This window comes from Amblyomma maculatum, chromosome 4 (genome assembly GCF_055883805.1).
Source record: "Amblyomma maculatum isolate TAMU_Amacu chromosome 4, ASM5588380v1, whole genome shotgun sequence".
Lineage (NCBI taxonomy): Eukaryota > Metazoa > Arthropoda > Arachnida > Ixodida > Ixodidae > Amblyomma > Amblyomma maculatum.
This window is the reverse complement of record NC_139347.1, coordinates 5,671,860-5,696,584: the sequence shown is the minus strand read 5'-3', so window position 1 is coordinate 5,696,584 and position 24,725 is coordinate 5,671,860. Positions and strand designations below refer to the sequence as shown.

General features: G+C 44.4%; 1 protein-coding gene across 1 annotated transcript in view; it reads left to right on the top strand.

The window, feature by feature from the left end:
* The first annotated feature begins 13,493 nt into the window (after window positions 1-13,493).
* LOC146190237 (cell adhesion molecule Dscam1-like) overlaps window positions 13,494-24,725 on the top strand; it is a 217,897-nt gene continuing 206,665 nt past the window's right edge. Inside the window, exon 1 of the mRNA XM_084599752.1 lies at window positions 13,494-13,869. Within this exon, the coding sequence (XP_084455878.1) occupies window positions 13,494-13,869 (376 nt within the window). The remainder of the gene's footprint in view (window positions 13,870-24,725) is intronic.

Here is a 24,725-nt window from a genome sequence, read left to right as displayed (position 1 = left end):
AACAAAACAAATAAAGCGTCCATTTGTTGGATGAACCGTTTAAAGATAACTCCACAAAATAGACATAGCTTCGTTCATTGTAGTGCACTGTTAGATAAGCGTAGAGTTTGTTTGATAAAAATATGCTACAATCAGGAATAAATGGTTCTATCATTTGATTACAGCGCGGCAGGCGAAAACAATATATCTGAAAACTTCTTGCGAGACTTTAACTCCACACCACCGCACTACCATGGGCGATCCCCCGAGACAATGTTTATATTTGCACTCCAAATTTAACTGCGAGTGTAAATGCATCAACGCACAGTGGGAGCAAATTGTGCACACCTGAGCGGGTGGCGAACAGGCTAATTACCTCCACGCAATGATGACAAAAAAGTCATGGAGGTATCTTAAGCTTCGCTTTTAAAGTGTATGACGTCACAGTTCCCATCGATGCCGATTATAAATGACCATTGGAAGTAATGGGTATTCGAATTAGTTCTAAAGCTTATTACGTAATTCGTTCTATTTGGCTGCAATTGTAGTTATTTCAGATGGGTAGCCGGAGGGAATACTCGTTTGAAGTGTACAGTCCAAATGAAGCTCAAACTGGTTCGTCAAGAAACTCTTGTTCTAATTGACTGGTTAATCCGAATTACGCCTAAAAAAGTCTAAACTTGCTGCCTTTAGAACGCAGCAGCACCGCTGACTTGTAGGTCATATTCCAAAATTGATACTCAGTTGGATCCCTCTTTACCAACGCGTGAGATCAATCGATTTTACCAACTGAGCTCCATTGATTTGTCCAGCCGCACCCAATGTACTGGCGTGGATGTTTTTATAATTTATAGTGCAGGCAGAAAAGATAGTGTTCTTACAATAACGTCGATCACTAGCTTAAGCAATTAAATTGTATTCATCATTAGCACAATTGTTACGTCAAAAGTAAATTAAGTAACCGCTCATAGAATTATTCACTGGTTCCAGCCCGAGAGCCTTTTATATATAAGGGGAGAAGAAGTGTGCTCATCGGGTGTGCATATTGACCTCATGCGATCAGCACCACCTCTAAGATCTTTTTTCGTGCGAGGTATATTCACCTTTATTCTTAATTCTCTTCAAACAACGTCTTACCTTCCATAGCCGTGAAAAATTATATTTGACGGTTTTCATTTTACACCAGTCAATTAGGTTTCGTTTATAGGGTGTTACATGCTAAAACGGCTCAGGTTGTTTAGTATGAAAGATAACTGAACAAGTTCTGAGGAGCCTCTGTTCACAAGTCATGCCAATTTCTAGACAAGTGGTTTTCGTTCGCTTGGAAAGACAAGCGCCCTTGTGGAACCTTTGGCTTGCAAACTGAGGCTTCTCCACAAGCTCTGTTTGGTCCTCTTTGATACGGTGCAGCCATCTTCTTCTTTTATTTCTAACTCAGGTCATTTAGAAGACGCTGTGGAGGTCTCAGGAAATTTCGACTAGCCAAGGTTCTTCAACAATCCCTGAAAACAAGCAGAACTCGCGCGCCTTTCTTTTCGCCTCCATGGAAAACCAGGCTGCGCGGCCAGAATATAACCTGCGTCCTTCTGTTCAGCATTCGAGTGTCGTAACCATTCTGTCACACCAGCAATTTGCAAGTGGAGCTCGAGCTACTTCAGGGATGATTCTGGCGAACAAAGATGCTTCAACATCGCTTTATGTCAGCCTAGATAATGTTGAAACATTGTGTTCATGTAAGTACCGAAATCATGACTACGGACTTTGCGTCGAAGAGCATATCCGACTCTATGCATTCACTTCTTGCGAATAGAGTGGTTTCATTTTTGTTAGGTACCATAACATCGTGAAGGCAAGCCTTTGCTCCCCAAATAGTAGGCACCCTGGCAATATCATTAAGAAGGGCAGACCAATGAACACCATTTCTGATAAGAAATACTTTGGTGCAGCCTGCAGTAATTCAAGGAGAGGGCGTTATGCTTTTAAAATGCAAAAACGTGCTTGTGCATTTCAAGTTCTGTTTCCCTAGTTATCCAATATCGATCGTTCTGACAGACTACAAAGTAACTCATACACAGCTAAGAGAATAGTAAAACAAAGAAACAGTGATAGTGCTGTAGCTCACATTCCTACATAGAATTTTGCGACATGGAAGCTAGACTTTTTAAAATATTAGCCTTCATACACCCAGCCTCAGCCCTTCCTTGCTTTATGACTAACATACGTAAACTACAATGTAACAATGGGCCAGGAAGAAGTAAAAGTATAGGTGAAAAAGGAAAACTAAAAGAATAAAGTTTTACAATAAGTCTAAACCTCACGTTATAAGCAGATACAAAGCGACTGCGCTGGCAACGGCTTTGACCAAGATGTTCGCTCGAAGCACTTTATAACACCCCATCGCTATTTACTTGATCATGCCACACACGATACTCCTGTACGGTGAAAGTGTGCTGCCGACAATGTTCTGCCGGGAAAGCTAAGCTCAATAAATAAATTCCAAGTACGAATTGTCCGACGTTCCCTAGGAGGAAGGCAAAGTGAAAATATCAGTGTTGATACAAAAGACCTGCCAGCAACATAAAGTCATAAAGAAGAGAAGAAAAGCTGTACAGGGCGCAACGCACAGAGAGAAGCGACTTTCGTTACCCCCTTTTCCATCTTCCAAGACCGCTGTTAACGACTTCGGGATAATCTACATCGCAAATAGCATCGTGGCCGCATATTTAGCGATGGAAGGAGGGTGGGTGTCTTGATGTGTTTGGAAAGCGTGACTGATGACCGGCGCATTATTAGTTTCGCTTCAACGCGCACGAAACTATAGCAGCCACAAAGAGAACCATTTCTTACGGATATAAAAACTTTTTTGCTTTACTTTGTTCACTCATGCGCGCTCTTTTCGCCCCATCTAGTTTTTTTTTTCTTGTATTACTGCTACAACATTTCTGACTTATATCGGACTGGGAGCGAATGTTTTGTTATTGTAATTATGTCGTTTTCGCTTAAAGCCCCCTTTTCTTCAGTTTTCTGTTCCGTTCAATTATCTGCTACACTGTGACGTCACGAAATAAGATTAGCAATGTTGAAAAGTAGAGGTCTTTTATACACTGTGATTTTTAATTATTTATGTTCTATTATTTTAAGAACTAGGAGAGATATATCTTTCACGTTCGTGCAGATTGCTTTTATAGGAAGGATGACATCGTGCGCATGATAAACCTTGATAAAGAAATGAAATAATGTCGAAAATTATCTTATCAACTTTTTACATTTTGATTTGATGATATGCCAAAATTGAAGCCATCAACTGCACAGGAGACCATTGTTTTTAAATTTGTCTAATCGGTGGTGTGCTTCTTCATATCAAAAGTTAAAAGGAACACATTTTAAAGCATGCTGCTTTGCTTTTTGTCATTGAACATTCATGAAATGGTGTCTGTAATATTTATTGTGCATCAAATAATGACTCAATTTGCGTACTTGATATTGTTGCAGCAATTAACATGATTTTGATAAAATTGTCACTCCTTAAGACATCATTGGCTACTTACGCTATGCGGGAAAGCAAAGTTGAGTTGAGTTGTATGCTACAGGTGCGATTAGCCTTGCTTATTCTGCCGGCAATCCGCCTTTTGCGGGAGGATGTGGCGCCATCATGCGGGAGCGGACGAGAAACACATTGGACGGCAGTGTAGCAGACGACGCGAAAGCGCACCATACGAAAAGGCCACGCCAACGCAGGTAGAAAGTGAAAGCTCCCCCCTTTTTGGCCTCGGGGCAGAAAGTAGTGAGAGTGATTGAAGTATATCATGTTCACGCAGTATGGGGGAATGTACAGCGTTTTCACAATCCACGCATAATGCACGCATATACTGTCTTCTTATTGTAAGAGCGTGTAGCGCGGGCCGTGTTCGACGTAACAGAATGAGACGCTCTTAGCGTGCAGGTTTTCGGCAGAAAGGAGAGCGCGGAGGCAGAGAGACAGAGAGAGGGATCTCAAAGGGCAAAGCAGCCAAGGGTTTGTTGATGCTACAGAGCTAGGTGGAATCATCTTCTGTGACTTCGAGCGGCGCATATGCGCGGGGTGTCTTGAGTTCCAAGCACAATGTGGTCACCGCGGCGCCGGAACGGTGCAATGGGCGTCGCTTCCTACATCTACAATCCGTCATCTACAATCGTGCAGCTATAGGATTTCATCTACGAAGCTCGGCAGAGAGGCACTTATACACACCCCCTGAAAAGGTCATTGCCCCGGCCAGAATGCACACCTGCAGGAAACGCGCGGCATTTTTCTGGCAACGAATGATTCAGCGCTGTAGCCGGTTTCTACCATCAGGAGTCAGAACGGATGTAGTCGCAGTGGTGAAAAGGTTCTCAGTGCACAGAAAATAGTCATTCTGTTGTGAAAGGATCCACAACCTTTCTGCCTCCGCCGCGATTTCTGCGGAATCAACGACTTGGTGACACATGTGCATCTTCTGCATATTGGATGCGCATCTCGGTCAAGAGCCAACCCTGTTCTACGTCCAGAGCGATCCACACTGCAAGTGAACGAGCATCAGCCCTCCAGGAGACTTATTTGTGCCGGGCGGTTTCCTTGCCGTTGCAAACGGTTGGACGAAGACGACGATAGCTTCCTAACGAAGTGCACCTGATTGTGTACACCAAAGGAACAAAATCCGAATGCTTTGGCGTGCACGAAGGCGAGCCTTTAAGGTAAAAAAATATACTGTGCGTCGTGCAAGAGTGTCAAGTGCATCATATTCTCCGAGCGGCAAAAACACAGCTACTACACGTATGTATGCATCTAAAGGAAATATGCATGATGAAAAGTACCTACTGGAGTTTGCACCCAGCCTGTAACGCACCAGTCATAGCTGAAATGAGGATTTCTTCGGTGCGTGATTGCTTTAATTGCGCCGGACCGGAAGGCGATGTATTTTGTCTTTTCTTTTCTTTATGTGCGAAACGGCTAAGTAGCTAAGATATCACAGGTGGCTGTGTGCGCTAGGCAGTAATATTTAGCATGTTTTATCGTGACTACCACCTGACTAACAAGAAAAAAAATACGGCGTTTTAATGCACTGCTGTTCGCGAGCCTCATGACCAGCTCAACCACTCGGCTCGCGAACGGCGGTGCCTCACAATAAACGCCCTTTTTTTTTTTTAGTCAGGAGCAGTCGTGATAAAACATGCTAAATATTACGGTGTGGCGCACACAGCCGCCTGTGATATCAGCGCTACCCGGCCCCTTCGCACGTAAAGAAAGCAAACGACAAAATACATCGCCATCAGACGCGCCGAAGAAATGCTTATTGCGGCTATCACTGGTGGGTAATAGGTTTGGTGCAAACTCCGGTAGATACTTTTCATCATGCACATTTCCTTTAGATGCATACATACCTGTAACGAAGTGTTTTTCGCACAGTCGAGCGTACGCAGTCGGTTGCTAAGGTCGGCCATTCACATCTTGACCCTTGGTGGCTCTAATTCAAGCTTCACGTCGTTGTTGGTCACGGTTCGCCGAAGAAAACCTGAAAAACCGCGTCTTGCATCTCGGCACGCTTAGAGAGTGGCAACTGTACGCGGCAGGTGTGGTTGGCATCGCTTTGCCAAGCCTGTGACGGTCACCGTACCGCCCGGCTCCGCCAGCCCCCGTGCAGTGGCGGCGCCGAGAAACGCCGTCGACGTCGTCCAATGTGTTTCCACTGGTCGCCGCTACGACTTCGCGCATGCGCTGAAAACTCGCGTAAAAGGCGGATTGCTCAATCGTACTGTCACCTATGTGTTAAAGTCCTACTGCCCGTGCAATCTGCCCCAGTATGCGCACAGTTACTTATAATGGTACATATTCCACTCCAGCAGTCACCATCTATGCACACATTTACTCAAAGTATAACATAGGCCACTGCAGAAGTCACCTACTATGCACACATTCACTCACAGAAGAGCACCGTCCATTCCAACTGCCAACATCTATACATACGCTCACTCACAGTATAGCATAGTCCACTCCAGAAGTCACCATCTACGCACACATTCACTCACAAGAGAACATCATAGTCCATTCTAGCTGTCACCATCTAGAGTCAAGATCAGTGTCCTGCAGAAATAGTAAAAGAAGGCGTGAAGCCTCCCTTTTGCATGTCTTGTTTGCACTCGGGTAGACAATGTCCTCAAGTGCGCTGTGAAGGGCTCCTGTCTTGTGAAACAGGCGAACATCACACACCTTTCCGCGTTGTACTCTGGACAGCGCATAATATAATGTGCTATATCCCCACATACACCATATATAGAACATAGCGGAGACGATGTCATGCCCGTCTTATGCATCCAGGCAGGAGTATGAGCAGAGCCCGTGCGAATTCGATGTAGTAGAATACCTCATGTCTTGGGGCGTACTCTACAGGGTACCAATATAGCTGAGTATCGTTTCTCTGATGAGTTGTTTTATTTTGACGAAGTACCTGACAGTGCTTTATGGGCGAGACTGTCTGCCACCTTGTTGCCTCTGACAGCTATTTGTGAGTGTACCCATTGGAAATGTCAAGTAAAGCCTCTGCTGTGCAGATTCTGCACGAAGCGTAGAGAGGTTATAGACAAAGCATCAGTAGGGAATCCGCTCTCTAACCTTTGAAGGGCAGATTTTGAATATTTTAGGATGACAATCGCCTGAGCCGGACAAGACCCTAGCTTTTGTAAAGCCACCTCAATAGCAGCAGTTTCGGCCTTTGTGGAGGATACGACTTCATGTAAAGCGTGCAGACCACGTATAGTCCATAGAAGGAATGTAAAAAGCCGCTGAGGTAGATTTTCTGGCCTTGTGTACAGAACCATCACTGAAAATGTGAAGATGGCGGACATAGTCGTTTTCCAAATGTTCACGTACGAGCGAACGCGTTGCCGCTAAAGGAGATCTGCGCTTTGCGCTCACCTGGGGAATCGTGACCTTAGTTTAGGGTCGAAAATGACCAAGGTGGTTTCAACCGTTTCCTCTGCCTTTAAACATTAATGCCTAGAGAAGTAGGTCGCCGCCAACCATGGGCTGGAGGCCGTCTAGAGCGAACCGTCTTACATCTGTATTTCGACGAAATAAACGTTTTCCATGAATCCAAAATCGCAGAAAAAGTGATAGATACTGCACCTTTCCTTTCGTGTGAACCAATTAGGATTATTAAAGGAGGGGCAGCCCTGGGTTGTGCGATGTCCGCGCACGGTCAAGGCCTAGAGGTTTCCAAATTACCTCGTTGCCTTCCACTAGGAGAACCATTTCTCTCCGCTTCCACTGTCATCTTCCTTCTCTGAAGTCTGGCAGATATTGCGCCTTTCCTCTCTTATAAACCAATCTACAATACGCGCGAAAAATAATGAAAATATGACCGTGACTTGGTTAGATGTAGGTGTTCACAATTCTGTGGCATGCACTGAAAAAAACAACTGCATATTGAAAAGTGGATGTTAGAGGCTATTGCTGAAACACTCACAGCATTCGCTCTATCAAAGCCATGCTTAAACCCCCACAATTTTGTTTTCCTAATATGTGCTGAACAGTCAGCGCAAGACCATTTAAGGATTGATTAGCGACATTAGGTACCCGTAAATGTCTGCACTGGCAAGCTGGGAACATGTATGACGCTCATTTTTTTTTCTATTTTGCAGAAGCATTATTTATTATATCTCCGCACTAACCTGTCCATACGTGCACCTCATTCATGCCGTGCAAGAAAACTTTCAAGAAAACAGGCGGTCCTCAACCCTTGCTCATGAACTCATGAACAAAAAGGAACAATTATATGATCTCACATGGCGATAAAAGTGAAGGGTGCCATAGAGCCAACAAGGACTGAATAATCAATCACGAGGCAGTCATCGATGCCCCGTGCACGAAGAGAGCGGTCAAATGCTCGCTGCAAACCCAGGTGAAACCGGTAATCTTCATATGTGAAAGGGCTGCAAAATTTCTTCTCGCTTTGTCCTTCCCTACCAAGAGCCTAGAGGCGAACAGCGTGTACGGGCGGTGCATCGTTCTTAGTACGCTGAAGCCAGAATGCGTGACTTGGGTTAGTGCCCCAGCATTCTGGCGAAAATCAAACTGCGAAGCCTGGCGCAAGCATAGTGACGAAACGCTCTTGCCTCCAGACGACCACAACTTTCACGTAATTAAGTCCACTCAGCGGATCGCATTAAGCCTGCTGGTTGAAAGGAAGTCAGGTCTGTTACTTTATCAATATATATATATATATATATATATATATATATATATATATATATATATATATATATATATATATATATATATATATATATATATATATATATATGCTCTTTTAAATGTATATCTATATATCTCTCTCTTTCTATATATATATATATATTGTTACGATACGGCAAGCCGATGAAAACAGGAGAACAGAGGACAGAGAGATGGTCGATGACAGTGAGATGACGTTTAATGAAAATGTTGCCGGGCCTAGCACGAGCGCACCTGTCCGCGCCACTGCCCGCTTTTTCTTCCTTGATGTCGTCCGTAACATTACCCGGGGCCACCGAGCGATCGTCCCGATCGTGGACGAGGAAATGCACGATGTTGATGATTCCATGGCATGATGATGGGCGTGTCTAGATGCTTGAAAAAGAAGAGGAAGAAGGAAGAATAGAATGGCTTGCCGGCACGCTGATTCGCGATGAACCTTGGCAGGACACTCTCGGGCCACACGTTGCCACGACTCGATGGCGGAGGCCAAGGCACGCACCGCATGGCATAGGCAGGGGAGAATGTCTTGAAGTGTAGCGGTGTCTTGGGTGGTAGGGTGCTTGGTCAGCACATCAGGTCAGTGGGGTCACATTAGGTCATTCGGGTCTCTCCTTGTGTCTTGTGGTCATGTGTGGCGTCTCGCGGGTCAGTCTCTCCTTCGTCGTGTCTTGTGGTCGGGGCGGGGGGGACGGGGCGGAGGAACGGCAAGGTCTTGCTGGGTCCGGCAGGCTGGGGAACAGCCATGCAGTGCCTCCTAACCTTTCGCCGACGGCGCAAGAAGTCGCAGGGCGCTGATGCTCCGGACCAGGATGGGGGGGGGGGGGGGGGGGGGGTGATGATGAAGCACCAGCACCTCCAACCAAATGTTACGATACGGCAAGCCGATGAAAACAGGAGAACAGAGGACAGAGAGATGGTCGATGACAGTGAGATGACGTTTAATGAAAATGTTGCCGGGCCTAGCACGAGCGCTCCTGTCCGCGCCACTGCCCGCTTTTTCTTCCTTGATGTCGTCCGTAACAATATATATATATATATATATATATATATATATATATATATATATATATATATATATATATATATATATTTATGTTGTTTGTTTTATTCTGGAGGAATTTTATTTTGTACTACTTGTTTTCACTGTATTATATTCATTGTTCTGTATCCTAATTAACCCACTCCCATCTGGCCCTGAGGGTACAATAAATAAATCAATGTCAAAAATGGCATTTTGCAATTTGGAGAAAGCAGTTGCATTTGCTAGTTCTCTGACCTTACGCTAAGTCGAAGAGTTTTGTGATTCCTGCACATGGTTTCTTATTTCTGCATCCGCTCTCAGTTCCAGCGCATCGATGTTTTCACTGCCTATTTTTTTTCTTTTCTTTCTTTTTTTTCAAATCGGAAAAGTCGTTTTAAAAAGTCGCCGAAGTGTTCGGCTTGTAAGCGCAGGCTTCCTCGCGAGCACTTGCATGTTAACCGCGCAAATCCGTTTTGTGGGCGCCGAGGCACGTGCCTTCGCTCCCCAAATTCGGCTTCGCGTCACGTTTGAGCGGGAGGGAGAACGGGAGACAGCAGCTGAGCGTAGAAACGGAAAGCGGCGGCAACCTAACAAGCAGTAAGAAAGGATCGCTCCAGCAGCAGCAGCAGTAGCCCCAGAGCAACACACAAGACGTGAAGGATCTGTGCTGTCTTCAGATCCCTGTCTCCCTTCACTTCTCGGTTTTTCTCTTTTCCTTCCTTTCGATAGCCTCATCTTCCCTCTCTTTTGCGTGGAAGGAGGGCACGCCTGTCATGCTCGGCCAGTGTTTGTTTTTGCGTCGTCGCTGTTTCCGCCGCCCCGCATTACGCTTGGACGAATCACATAGCGCTTGGCTCGGCGATCCCGATGACAAGCGGCCCCTCTTCCCGCTAGGGCCACCGAGAAATGGCCGACCGACCGCTGGGAGAGCAAGCTAGCGAAGCTACGAGACCAAGAAGCGCCAGCGAACGGATCGCTCGGAAACTTAGCCTCAATGTTTAGGCGTAGCTTTCTGTCCCAATACGCGTGTGCGAAGAGCGATTCTTTCTTATGGTTTGTACACTCCAGTTTGGTTGATTGCAGCCGCAAGTTATGGTTGGGCATTCTGTTGTTTGTAACTTATGCAAACTGGTCGGTGAGAAGAGTCTTTGGGTCGCCTAGCGTTCATTGTACCAATTCCGATCTGAGGGAGGGAGATATTACTTATATGAAACAATGTGTAGCTAGTGTATAATTTCCGCTTGCGAACGAAATTTCTTGAACGCTGGGGGTTACCATATATCTTGGAAATCACACTAAGCGCACTGCTGTTAAAACGTCTAGAGGTAAAGATGAAGAAAATATTTTATAGATAGATAGATGGATTTATTGAAAGGAAAAGGCAGAGAGGTTGGCCCGAATAATTAAAATCTGGCCTGCTACTCTGCACTGGGGAAGGGGAAGGAGAGAAGAAAGAAGGTCATGATGGGTGACGATGTGGGAGAAGGCATATGAAATATATATACAGACAGAAAATATTTTATAGACACATTCTGAGAGCAATAGGAGCAGGCTGCTCACATTATATTCGTTTCTTCTTTCATAGTGAAACGAATCACATCAATATTTCGATCCACAATATTGCCAGTATCGGAGACGTTCTCCTTTAGTATTGAAGAGGAGCTGAAATAAATGTAATTTAATATTATCGGAAAAGATGTATCAAAAGAGCAAGTGGTCAGTCTATCAGTATCTGGAAACATCTTGCCGGTATGCTACAAACCTAACGCCTAACAACAAAATGAATTTCTGCGATCTCAAGAAAAGAGTTTGCCGTTGCGCTAAATTGTTGGTAATTTTTGTCACACCTCCGAAAAAAGATAGTAATACCTTATTTATATTTATTCAACAAAATGAACTTGTTTAGGGGGTCAATGTCGCGAGCACTTAAAGGTTAATAGAAATTAGATCGCGTTTAGACTGTCCTCAAAATGGAGGTGAAACAGCATTTTCTTAAATATCAAGTTTGAAAGCGCCGCATCATTAAAAGTAAGTACATTTCCCCTATCTTGGCTAGTTCACTTGCTGAAAGGAAGCACTCTTCTCCGTACTTACCGCAAAGGAAGTTGCCGTCGCCTACTGAAAGCAGGTTGCGGTGCTCGAGGCGGCGTTTAAAAGCAAGCAATGCCGCGTGTGGCTAGGCTGCTTCCTACCGGAAATTGAGAGCTCGCAAAGAAGGCCTTTCGAACCGTAGTGCTAATTTAACTAACGGAAATATTGATGCAACAATGTAGCAACCTTTTCCGGTAAACTTGAGTTCCTGTTGCAGTACAGAGAGCGTCTGTTCAGTTTTAAAGGTGCAAAAAAAAAACAAAAAAAAAAAAAAACAACAGACCTTTTGAAAGCAGTTTCACAACGGGCGGTTTTCACAAAAGACAACCCCATCAGGCAAAGTTGAACTTTTTAGGCTCTTTTAAGTAGTTTTCAAGCTAACACATCAGTGTAACTGAAAAGGTATAGGCATCCTGTATCTACTTTAGCCTGGTCAACATTGCATTGACTAAAAAAGGAATAGGCATGTTTACTTTAGGCTGGTCAACACTGCGTTAACTGAAAAAGGAATATGCATTCTGTGTTTACTTTAGGCTGGTCAACATTGCATTTACTGTTTCGAGTAAAAACAAAAACAGCCATTCGCTGAAAAAAATTATGGTTTACCTTCGCTTTAGTTTCACTACAAATTTCGTCGCAGCGGAGAAGAAAGGGTTACCGTGTCCTTATGTTCACATTTCTTTTCCTAACTTGACAACTTTTCTTCTCGATAAAAGAAAGCTCTAAAAATGAAACACTACCTCTTTTCCTGTGTAGTAGATTGCACGGCCGAAATGCAGGCAGTGTCTTTCTCGGAAAACTTAGAAAACTGGTTACACTCGTTATTTAAGGAAATTGCTATAGCATACCTGCCAATAGACAACGTCACAGCAAGTAGTTTCGTTATGCCTGTAAAACCATTTTGATAGACGCATCTTGTTACATAAAGCCTTCACAGAGCTTCACCCCGGCTTATTATGCAACGCTTCGATTACTGGGCCAGAAACTCGAAAATGTTGATGAAACGAAGGGCGAAATAATAAAAATCAGGGGGAAAAAGAAACTTTACAAGAAAAGTATTTGGTTCGAAAGGTGAGCATAAAAAGGTCAAAGTTCACTAGAAGAGTTGAAAACAATATTGAAAAATAAAGTAGTGCTTCAATTTTTGATTCAGTTTTTTATATGGTATTTCGTTAATTTTCCGCAGCGGCGCGTCAGCTAAGAGGGGACATGCAATGGAAAACTATTCATAACTTTTGTCGGCTCACTATGTTTCGTAATGTGTACCCACGTCCAACAGCACGTAGATTTCAAATCATTTCTCCCTTTAAATTATATATGCATGGTGACTATGATACTCCGCAATATCGTGCTCTGAAGTCAAACACATCGGTGATGAAGCAACTCAAGCAAGGCATCGCATTTATCTCTCGCGATCTGGCTTGTAGCACTTAGCGATCGACGAACATTAATAACGGTTCAACGACTTGTATGCCCTATGTTGATTCTCATACTTGTATATATTAGGAATCTTCACAGACAAAAAGTGCGACAAAGAATAATGAGAACAATACGAGGTCATTATAAAGTACTATAGCCTCACTCAAATAAGCCGATAGCGGTATCATCAATTAGAAAGTATGCAATTCTCATCTTAACTACAGCTTATACATTCGGTTATTTTCTCAGCCAGTACTGTTGCCCTTTCACCAGTAGTTGTCGAAATGATGAAACTACCATGTGGGATCAGTGGGATGCGATCCCCAGTGGCACCGGGATAACACACAGACGATAGGCACAACAATTATCCCTCGCCTAGTGCTGGATTAACAGGGATCAAACACTTTGAATATCATATTTTATTCCCTTCCCCATGCAAAAGGAAGAAGGATGCCATGTACCTTGGCGTTGTTCTGTCAGGGATGCTGTTACGCTCATAAAATACATCATCATCATCATCATCATCATATTCATCAAATAGCCGTGCTTTCAGTGTTGAATCTTCAAATTGCAGCAACTGTGCAAAACATGACAGACAAACGCTAGACGAAGCTATTAGATACCTTCCGTCCTTGAGGATTATTCGTGCATATTTTTTTGCCCAAAGTCTGTTTTAAATAGCTCGTCTAATCCTCATGCTGGCTTTCACCTGCAGTGGCCGTTTGCATCCCGATGTTCCCTCATCGTGGGATTTGCTTGGTGCAAGACGGTGCTTTCACAAACACCGGTGCGAGTGGCAGCAGCGTTCAAGGCCCCAGGTTAACGAGCGAAATTCCATCGCGGCTGCTATTTTCGAACTCATCAGGCAGCAGCCTGCAATGCTCGGCCACCGGGCAGCCTGCGCCGACCATCCGCTGGCTCACCGAAGACGGAGAGGAGGCCGCCGACGTTCCACGCCTTAGGCACGTGCGTCAGGGCGACGGTTCTTTGGTGTTCCTGCCCTTCCGCGCCGACCAGTTTAGACGGGACGTCCACGAGGCCCGCTACCGTTGCTCGGCTAGCAACGCCATTGGGACCGTGGTCAGCGCGCAGGTTCACGTCACTGCCGGTAAGGAGGTTTCAGGCGAAAGCCTTACTTAGGTTAAGGTGACAGTCTCGCGTGGGTGAGATCTGTCCGCGAGGTTCCGCTTGATTCCGGAGGGTATCAGCGGGGTTCTGTCTACCTGTTAAGAAAAAAATATCCTCCGTCGGGAATCGAGCTATTATCCCTCCGATCACCAGCTGAGCGCGATAACCGACTAAACCACGCTAGACTCCTTTTTTTTTTACTCAAAATATACAATATTTACAAAATAACCCTCAGCCGTATTTGGCTAAAATAACATTACTAAAATTATTTCAATTTTGTTAACGTTTCAATGCTCGGATGCAAATCAGGAGCTGGATCCACAAGTCTGATAATTTCACCATACGTTGGAATTAATAACTTCCTTAAACTATTCTCTTACTCTCCGTGCGTCACCATCTGCGTGACATACTGGCTGTTATAAAGTAACGATCTGGATACAAGATTATCTTTCAGAACGCTACTAGTATGTGCATTATGACGGTTGCGCATCACAGCGTCTTAAAGTAATGTCCGCGTACCCCAGTGAACAGTACTAGCGCCTATTTTATTTCTTTTTTACATCAATGATCTAACATCAAATATTAACGGAACAGTCCGAATGTTTGCAGATCAATCCCGTCTGCCTCCCCCGATACCAAGTTGCTAGCAGATTGTCTCCTTGTCCGGCCTCTGCTCGAATACAACATTCTTTGCAGGTTTCCACGCGCACAACAATGTATAAATAAATTAGAGAGTGTCCAGCGGAAAGCAGTAAGGTTTATTTTTAACAATATCGACCTAATGACTCCCCAATTGAACTTTTGAACAGCACAAACCTTGCCAGATTAGCAACCACACCCGAACTTCACGCCTGAAGAACCTCTTCCTTCTGATAAATGGTGCTCTAAAATAGATTCCGAGCTTTACCTAGTCCCTTAATCTACAAGAAATACTAGAACTGAACATTCACAGCATTTAGTAGAGTATAAGTTTCATACTGACACCTTTCGTTATTCATTTTTTCTGCAAGCAATTAGGGAATGGAACATGTTACGTGAGGATTTTGTTGGCTCTGAATCTCTACAAATCTTTCTTTCTAACCTGCCGTTAACATTCTTTCCCTGAACATGATAATCTAACATTTGAGTACTAAAATTGTTAAGAAATATAGCGAAAAAGAAAGCACGTACTATCAGTGTGGTTGAGACGGTGATGTGAGGGTAAGCGTTACAATTTGATGCCGTTTGCTTCTCCAGTAGAAACATTCGGCTGCTATATCAACATTGGGCATCTTCGAAATTATTTTCAGCATGGATGTTTCGTAAAGGCTAGTTTATGAAGATGTCTGCACATGGGTCCTTGAACTCGGATATCTCGGTGAGCTGATTGGAATAAAGGGGGGGGGGGGGGGGGGGAGATTTAGAAGGACGGAATTCTTCAGGGAATGAAGGGTTTGTGTTAGTGGGCAATGCGTGGGAACAAAAAAAGATGGAAAACAATGTCCTGGCCTGTAAGGTGCCCGAATGTCGAAGGCTTCCGACTCCAAAATAATCACCAATGCCTGCATCTAGCATAATTTTGAATTTTGAAACTCCTGAGCCTAACGTGTGAAAAAACAAATATATCGACATTTGGTAATCGTCGTGAGTACGGACACACAACTAAGAAATCTTTTGACACCAAGCACAGATCTTTTTGGGCAACTTTTATGTGGAACATTTAAATGAATGCTGCCAATATAACTTATTATATTTTCTTGATATCTAACTTGTGAGCGATGTATTCAAGTGTCATTCACTGGCCCTGAGCACGAGTGTTCTTTTTCTATCTTGATAAATGGCAGAAAAAAAGAAATAAATGATAAATACCTTGATAAAGGAAAGCAAAAAAAGCTACTGACCAAAGCTTTTGAAGTTTGTAAATTTGTAATACAGTTAGGAAGGAATCTGTCACTGTAAATAATGACAAATTTGAGGCAACGCAAATCCTATTGCACTTTCAACCAAAGGAGAGGAGAAGCAGGACCGACAAAATATATCCCAATTGTGTTATTTAATTTCTAAACATACTCTTCTCTGATGTGAAAACCTTCGGCAAGGGAGAAGGAAATGCTCAATATTTTCAACCTCACCGCGAGCCTCACAAAGGTATGTAGATTTAGGCGGGGGATCCTGCATCGCATAAGAATCAGCGTTACCTCACACTGCCGTGATTTACATGAACAAACTATCTATGAGCACATGAGATGTTGATAGTCTGCTGTAGATAACAAGGGATCATTGCATGAGGCGACTATGTATAGGTAGCGTAGAAAAACGAGACATTCCAAAAGTGATGATATTAGGGATGGAACATAAAAAAAGGTGCCTATAGAGCTGTATTATTCTTGCCGCTTCAGTCTTAAGAATACTGCAATGACCTGGGACCCAGATGAAGCGTATTTCTTTCATCCATCCTGGTATGAAATACTTTAGTGAGCGGCTCAAAAGAGTATCCCATGCTGACTCCATTGGCAACAATATATAGAGAGAGTCTGATAAAAAAATTATTTATGGCTGATTGCAATGAACCTTTAAAGTTCCAACCTAATTGCCATAAACTCTGCTGAAAAGATTGGAGTGCATACAATCCTGGACGTACACCGAATAACTCCAGGAAGGATGCTCGGAAAAAAACTCCACTCGCTGTCTTCTGTACTGTTAAAGAGGCATCAGTGGCGATTACAGTGTGATCCGGAAGCGTTTTAAGGAACTTGATAGGAGACTGGATATTAGAACGAAAGTAAGAGTCGATGAAAATCCATAATCAAAATTGATATCCACAGTCGACGTTGTGTAAACAATTGGACATATAGAACCTAGGTCCACACCAATATTTGCTTGCCAAAGTCCTCTGTGTAAAACCAACCTGAGGCATGCAGAACCTTGGCTACTGGTGAGGGATATAGAAAGCCGGGCGAGACACAATATAGGTGCTGCTACCCCGGCAGTGGACTGAAAAGGCCGCAAGAATGATCTGACAGATAGAAGGCGGAAACAGGAGTTAAGGTCCGGAATATGAGAGTCCAAGTACAAAACAGCAGTCGATACTGATTGTGGGAGACCTAGGCGGAGGCACAGTGCATGTCGCTCTAAAAGCAGCAAAGGACGAATCTTGTATTTTGGAGCACCAGAGAAAAGAATGCAGCCAAATTCGAGTATCGGTCTCTCATAGGCTTTGTTCAGAAGTAGAAGGGCGTCTTGACGCATTCCACATTTTCTATTACTTGCGCGTACGAGCCTACCAAGTGCACGGTCACCTTTCTGAACATATGTCTTTAAGTGAGGCCTTTTACCCATATTCGAATCGTACGTAACGCCTAAATTCCACACAGATCCCACCTCTGGTATGATGTTTGAGCAGCAGTTTATCGAAAAGTATAAGGGGGTTGGGTCTTAAAAGCTAGCACACTACTTTTGCACACATTTAAAACCAACTTAATCTTGTTCAACCAAACCTCAAGAGCATTTAAGTAAGCCTGAAGTAAACAATATAGGGTATGAATACTTTTTGCAATGGCAAAGAATGCTATGCAATCTGCATATACACATACAGGGACACCAGGATGAATCGAAATATATTGTTACATATATGCCACTGAAGAAGACAACGATCGACAGCAGAGAGAGACGACGAAGCTGAAGCAACGGTTGGTGCTTACCTGAACACTTACCCCTGTCATCAGCTGTTGTGATTTCTGAATTCACCTTCTGCAACGTATCATCTCGGTGGAGGTGACTCAAGATCCCCGCGCACACCAATGAGCCCATTTACGCTGCCAATAGCTGGATTTGCGTAGTGGCCGCCACCTACCTGGAATCACAACGATGTTAAAAACGGCCACTATGACCTCCGAGGTAGCCCCTACCACCGCGGGAACATCGCTTCAGCCAGTCGTATTCACAATAATTCGCCCGCCTCCCATCTTTATGGCGAAGACAAGCCAGACGTTGGCGATTGGCTAGATGAGTAGGAGCGTTGCAGCTGGAAAAACCACTGGGAGGCAACCATCATTCTAGCTAACATCATCTTCTGTTTGGCGGGAACGGTTCACACATGGTTCCAAAATCACGAACAAGAGCTCATTACCTGGGACATCTGCAAGCAAAAGCTTCAGGACTTGTTCGGGAAGACTATATTGTGTGGGCTTTCGAAGCAAAAACGGAACTTTATTCTCTTAAAATAGAGTGGCGAGTTCCCACAGCCCTGGGCACACCTCTTGTCTTGCATAGGTATCTGAAGTAAAGGAGCCATCAGTGCAAAACAAATTTCCATCCTTTCAAAAATTCGTCGTTTTGCAGCGCGTAACCGGATAAGGACAAATCACGGAGGAACAAGTAGGACACACAGGCGCTGAACTGCAACTCTATTTTGGTAATCCGCCAACCAGCAACCGTAATCCGTTCTACTTGTTCATCAGTGCTTTGTCCTTTTCTGACTATGCACTGCAAAAATGATGTAAAATCATTTAACCCGACAGCTCGTCCTCTTCAAGTTTTAAAAATTCGCCGATATACGCATAAATGGAGAACGATGGTCTTTTTGTGTAGAATGTACAGTGCTGTCGTAGGCCTTGGCAATATCGAGCGTCACAAACGTTGACATCTCATTATTCCACACAGCAAGTCGAATTACGCTTTCGATATCTACATTTGGAGATCATATTGAGCATCCGTGGTGAAAGGCAATTGGGCAGAGCTCAAAGCATTGATCTCTAAAATATGCTCTAAGAGGCGGCATTATTCTTCTTTTTTTTTTTTACCAGGTTTAAAGCCAAACCTATCGGCCGAATGTTTTCAACATTAAATCCTTTTCCAGGGCCTTTAAAGAGTAATACAATTTTCGCTACCTTCCAGTCGTGCGGCAGTAGTGTAGTTTCTAATGATTCATTGACCAGATCCAGTAGGTCCTGAGTGAACTCCTGTGCTAAACCGCAACTTTGTCCCAACCCAGAGCCGAGGATTGCATGGAAGAAAAACATTTAGGAGTTCTGACTTTCCAACCTCAACATATTCGGAGCAAGGAATGGGGGCATGCAAAGAAACTCTGCACTGCTCCTGGAAACGTAATGCAAGCCCTTGTGCAATGCATTCCTACTGATCTTTTGCTTCCTGTGGAGACAACACAACCCAACATAACAACTGAGAAACTTGCGCGTTCCTACGTCGTTCCATAATAACATACAAAACCTTCCTGTGTTTTGGGTTGGACGAACATGTATTTAAAGTTTGGTTATACTCATCCTTAGCCTGAGCTTTAGCTATAATAAATTATGCAAAAAAAGTTTGTATTTTATCCAATATACTGAGCTCTGGTTATAATAAAGGCTTCTCCATGTTGCTTTTCTGAGGCAGAAGGCTGTCTCACACGCATCGTTCTACCATGGGGATGGCGATTTAATGCTTGTAGTAGAACGCACAATGAACCGGGAATTCTCAGTAGCGTTCCCAGTTGAGGAATACACCTGCTGATGTGCTCTGTCTGTCCTACATGAACCAAGATTGTGTCTGATGGAAGAGCGCAGTGATGCTGCATAGACGGCACTATTTACTACTTTTCGGGCAGAACTATCATCTCGTATTGACCTCGACATGATTGTAAAAGTTATTGCAAAGTGGTCACTGGATGTACCACAGTCCACTGCTGACCATTCCTCTATACCTATCTATCCCTCCTGCTGCCAGGGATAAATAGATGACAAATGACAAATCACCAATTTCCGCGAATTAAGGCTATAGCCCAAAAACTGCATCGTATTGACCTCGACATGATTGTAAAAGTTATTGCAAAGTGGTCACTGGATGTACCACAGTCCACTGCTGACCATTCCTTTATATCTATTTATCCCTCCTGCTGCCAGGGATAAATAGATGACAAATCACCAATTTCCGCGAATTAAGGCTATAGCCCAAACAACTGCAGCAAAGCACAGCTTTTGGCACCATCCACGATTATAAAAGCTATCCATATGAGTCAGAGTAGTTACCCCAAAGAGTGTGGTGCGAATTAAAACCTCCTGAAATGATGACCCTATATTAGAATTTGCATGTAATCTGTCGAAACAGACTATACGACAGTAGATGTTAGCGACTGTGACTGGGGCACACTGCGGCAAAGTGTTATCTACAGCTAAGAGCTCGAAACCGGAATTCATTGTATTTTGCTTATTTTGCCCGGTGACGTAATTTTGAAGATATCAAAGTATATAAGCCACCTTCTCTACCATTTACGCGGTCCGCGCAAAAAACACGAACTTTTTTTTACAGTAAACGACTTTACGGGGGGAGCCAAGATTCTTGTAAAAGCACTGTATTGGTTATGCGTTGAAAGAAGGACACAGCCCGCAATAACATTTCATCGTGGCATCCAATCTGTAGAAGTTGATTTTATTCGGTGATGGTGCCTGAACAAAATGGACAATGACAGGCATTCAATTTCCTTATTTTCAAATGATGATCACGCCTCTTAGATGAAACATGAAGCCAAAAATGTTTTCTTTATTATTCTACTTATGACGAAATACGTTCTGCAGACAATTCTAAGCGCGTGCTTTTTCTGCATTTGCTTTATATTTTCCATCCCAACCTAACCCTTAGTAATGTAACACTAGACGTGGAATTATAAATAGGGCAAACAAATCGAGCTGCACAGTTTTGTACGCTTTCAAGCATGTCGGAAAGAAGTCTTACACGGGGGTGCAAAACCGCACCGGCAGGCTCCAAAACGGATAATACTTTAGTAAAATAAAGTAGCTCTCTAATTCTGAGGAGGAACTTTTCTGAGATTATATGTGCAGTGAAATAAATCATTTTGTAAGTCCTTGTTTATGCATCTTCGACATGTTTTGTCCAAGTATAGCTTAGAGGAAAAACTAACTCAATTCATTCACCAGAGCTGTATTGTATATTAATGTGTAATCAATCAGGAATGAAACAGGATGTTAAGTAATGTTGTTGTGGGTATAAATTAAATACAAAGGTTTTGCCAATATCAAATTGCAGGCGCCTGTTAGAAAAAATAGGAGGCACAAAACACTTAAAACGTTTGTAATAAACACCTTGTGCCTGCACCAGCTTTCGGTTCAGACCGCTGAAATTAGGGATACGCAGCCGGCCAGACTTCAAGGTTGTTTTGTGTAATTGGGCTCCCACGCAAAAGCTGCAATAAGCCAGAATTTCTCATCTGACCAGGCCGACCACGAAATCATCAGTATATCTTCTCTAGCGCGCGTTAACCTTTGGGCGGAGGGTTGGTACGTTCGTAGTTTCCGCTCCCGAATTCGATTGAGCCTGATGGCCATCTCCCGGGGGTTTATCTCCAGCTCCTGTATCCACGTCAGGGCAGTTTAGCGGCATCCATATGAAAAGGAGACGGTGTCTCGCAATCCCTAAGAGGGTAGCGTGACCTCTCGTATCTCCACATCACTGAACCCGTAATTCGCCTATCTGACAGTCACGTACGACTACAGCTACTTAGACACGACACACGACGCAGGCGCCTTGAAAGAAGAAAGGAGGAAGAGAAAAGGAAGCGGTAAAAAAAAAAAAAAAAAAAGAGGACAATTGGGAGAGAGTGCCCTACGGCATGCGGAGGGCGACTGCAACTCTTGCGCTCTAAATATTGGGATTATCCGGCTGCGCTCTGAAACGCGGCAACTTTAGCGCTCCTCTTCTGAATAAAGGAGAAAACGGGACTGAACGCCGCATCCTCTCCTCTTTTTGTCTGTCATTATCTGCTCCTACCTGTCGTTGCTTGTTCGACCATGCACAGGACCATACTCATAATCGGCGATGAGATCTCTGTATTAAGTTCGCTTCCGTGCGCCTTTCCACCCAGCTCTTCGAACCAAAGCATGTGTTCTTTTGATCTTGAGGAACACGGCGGTGTTTCTGGTCACAGTCTGCTTAGTCTCTACGTTTGATGCTCTCACACATACATGGTTTTCTTTCAGTCACTCTAATCTGAATTCAAGTCATCTCTTTTACACTTAGCTAAGCTTCACTTACAGAGGAGTTCTGTTGACTCTCCACGGTGGAGCGGCAGTTAGGGCGCTCGACTGCTGTGCCCAAGAATAAGGGATCGAATCGCGGCTGCTACGGCCGCTTTTCGATGGAGGCGCAAAGCAAGGCGCCCGTGTACTGTGTAATATCAGTGAAAATTAAAGAAACACAGATATCCGGAAGCCTCCACTACAGGGTCTCTCATAGCCTGAGTCACTTTGGGACGCTAAACCCTACAAGCCAAACCAGTCCACTTCTGCTGGCATAATATTCGAGGCAGGCTAACCTAGAATACATATATTTTACTATTCATCATTAAAATGCGATGCGATGTTCGCGGGTGGATAAATATATATATATATCAAAATCTGTCGAGCGGTCAAGAGAAATTTTATAACTACTAACAAAACAGGCAGGAAGTTGACTGTGAGATCGCTCCCTAAAAGTAAGTACGTTAACCAGCGAGGTGACTTCGTTGTGGTATCGAGCTGCCAAAGTGGACACTAAAATTTAATTACAGTCAATGCACGTGAAACTGCTGACTGCATCCTCCGTGCTCTAAACAACAATACTAACTACATTTTGAAGCGAAGTTGTCAAATGCATTTTTTAGAACCATTGCTGTGGCTATCTGTAGGGAGACTCAGTGAGCCCTAAGATATTCACAAAAACCACCGTACGCAGTCGCTGTAAGGCTGCTCCGAGATCTGTGCCCTTGTGCAATGTTGTCGTTTTCGTCCGCAACTTATTGGTGGCTAAACATCCTAAAGCGTGAATTGTCAGTATCCATTGCTCTGTTCTGCGGTGTTCCTGTTGCCAATGGCTTAACACGAAATATTCCAGCAAGAAAAGGACCTTTAGCAAGAAAGAAGCTGCAACATGTCGCGTTGACAAAACTTGGTGGCGCCACAAACGAAACGAGAACAACGTCATGACTGTCTGCGTGAGATACGTGTGCTATTTAAAGAGGGTAGGAAATGGCTAGAAATGTCACTGATAAACGTTTTTAACGTGTAGAACCAATACTTCGGAGCATTTCCCAAAAGTACAACAACTTGCAACAAAGGCAGTGATTTATTATTAATTTTAAAAAACTGCATTTTTTTAATTTCGCGGGCTGCTCAGTTCTCGCGTGGCGGTGAGATTTGGAACTATTCTGCCGTTAATACCTACGTCATGAATACCTACAGGTCATGATAGGCTGCCATTGGCTGCAGCCGCGATGGCCATACGTCACGGACACACTTTCGGTATCTGCGAATGTCGTCTGCTCGAGTGCTGCATGCACTGCATGCGTGAACCCGAGCTTGACGACTGAAAGTGCGCGTCAGTGCAGGAGTGCAAAAAAAGCACGAGCTGGTCTGATTCAACACCGTACCGATTAAATAGGCAGCATCAACCTTCGTGCACCGACCGACGGCGCAGCAGTGTACTGTAGTTTCCGTCTCGTCTTTGCAGCATCGAACATTTGTGCGGCATGTTGATAATTAAATAGAACGTGCGTCAAAGAAAGTAAGCCCTTAGCTTCATCATGAAAGTACACAAATTCACACCGCCTTAGTGCAGAACCGGATGCCGCCAGGTTACCGCAGAGATGCCGTCCGCGGGCGCTGCGGCCAGCGGCACTCCGGTTGTTGCGCTACTCCCTGGTCGTCGTTAGGCCTTGTTTCTTCTGCATCGAAGCCACGGCGGACGACGTTTTGGAATTGCCCGCTTCGCGCGTCTCTAGCGTAGCCGCTCGCGTGTAGCTGCTGAAATCGGTGGCAACCTGTGCTGCCGAACTGCATGGGCCGAGCTGCATTGCTAATGTTTGGCGATGTCAATTCTGGCTCGGACGATGCGCACACATGACATAAAACACGCGTTCACGTTACGGGCACTTCCTAAACGACGTGCGAAAGAACTTCAAAAAAAAAAAAAAAAAAGAAGAAGAAAAGGAACACTACACTGCCCTTTTTGTTAATCTCAATTCTTAAGATTCGCGAACGAATAATTCATGCTTACCTATAATCCGATATCTAAACTCTGTAGCAATCATCAGTCCGGGCTCTCGTCGGTGATACGCGTATACATTCCACTCGTTATTCACCAGAAGAGATGTCTCTCGCCGAGCATAATGAAAGAGCTCCTGGCTAAAAACGATGACGACATGTTTGCACACGGGCAACTCGCACGCTCGATCGTCTGCGAGCATCCATGCAGAGTCGATGCTATCGCGTTCAACTCTGCAAAGCGTCATCGGCCGCCGTCATTCAAACCGCAGAAGACGGTACCAAAGCTATTGACACCGGAGACAGACCCCGGCAGCGCGAGAGAAAAAACTGCGTCTTCTAGAAAGACGTACTTGGCAGGAGTGCACGCTAATTTGTGCTGAATGGGACAGGGATATGAAGGAAAATGCTCCTCCGCGGCGGCCGCCGGTGTGTGTGGACAGCAGCCTGCCCACCTGCAGGTATGCGCCTGCGAACGACCCGTTGTTCGGGCTGCTGTCGCACACAATTCCGAGAGGTAAAAAAACTGAAGAAACCGGCTGCCGAGGAAGACTCCAGACAAAATTGAAAGCTGTATAAATGCAGACGGGACGGGAAAGGCAGAGACCGTGAATGCGCGGGTGACGCTCGGGAAAACAGGCGTGGCAACCGGAAGTTTGAGAACCGAGCGTCACCCTATGACGCTTCGTGGGGACTAGCGGGGCGGAGTTCCCTAGCTCTTTTCGTTTTTTTTTTTTTCTGGTGTCTCCGAGTTTTGAGTTGAGGGAAGAGAGGAAGAGCGCCATTTTTAATCGCCAATATCTCCGGTATAATGAAGCTAGCTGAA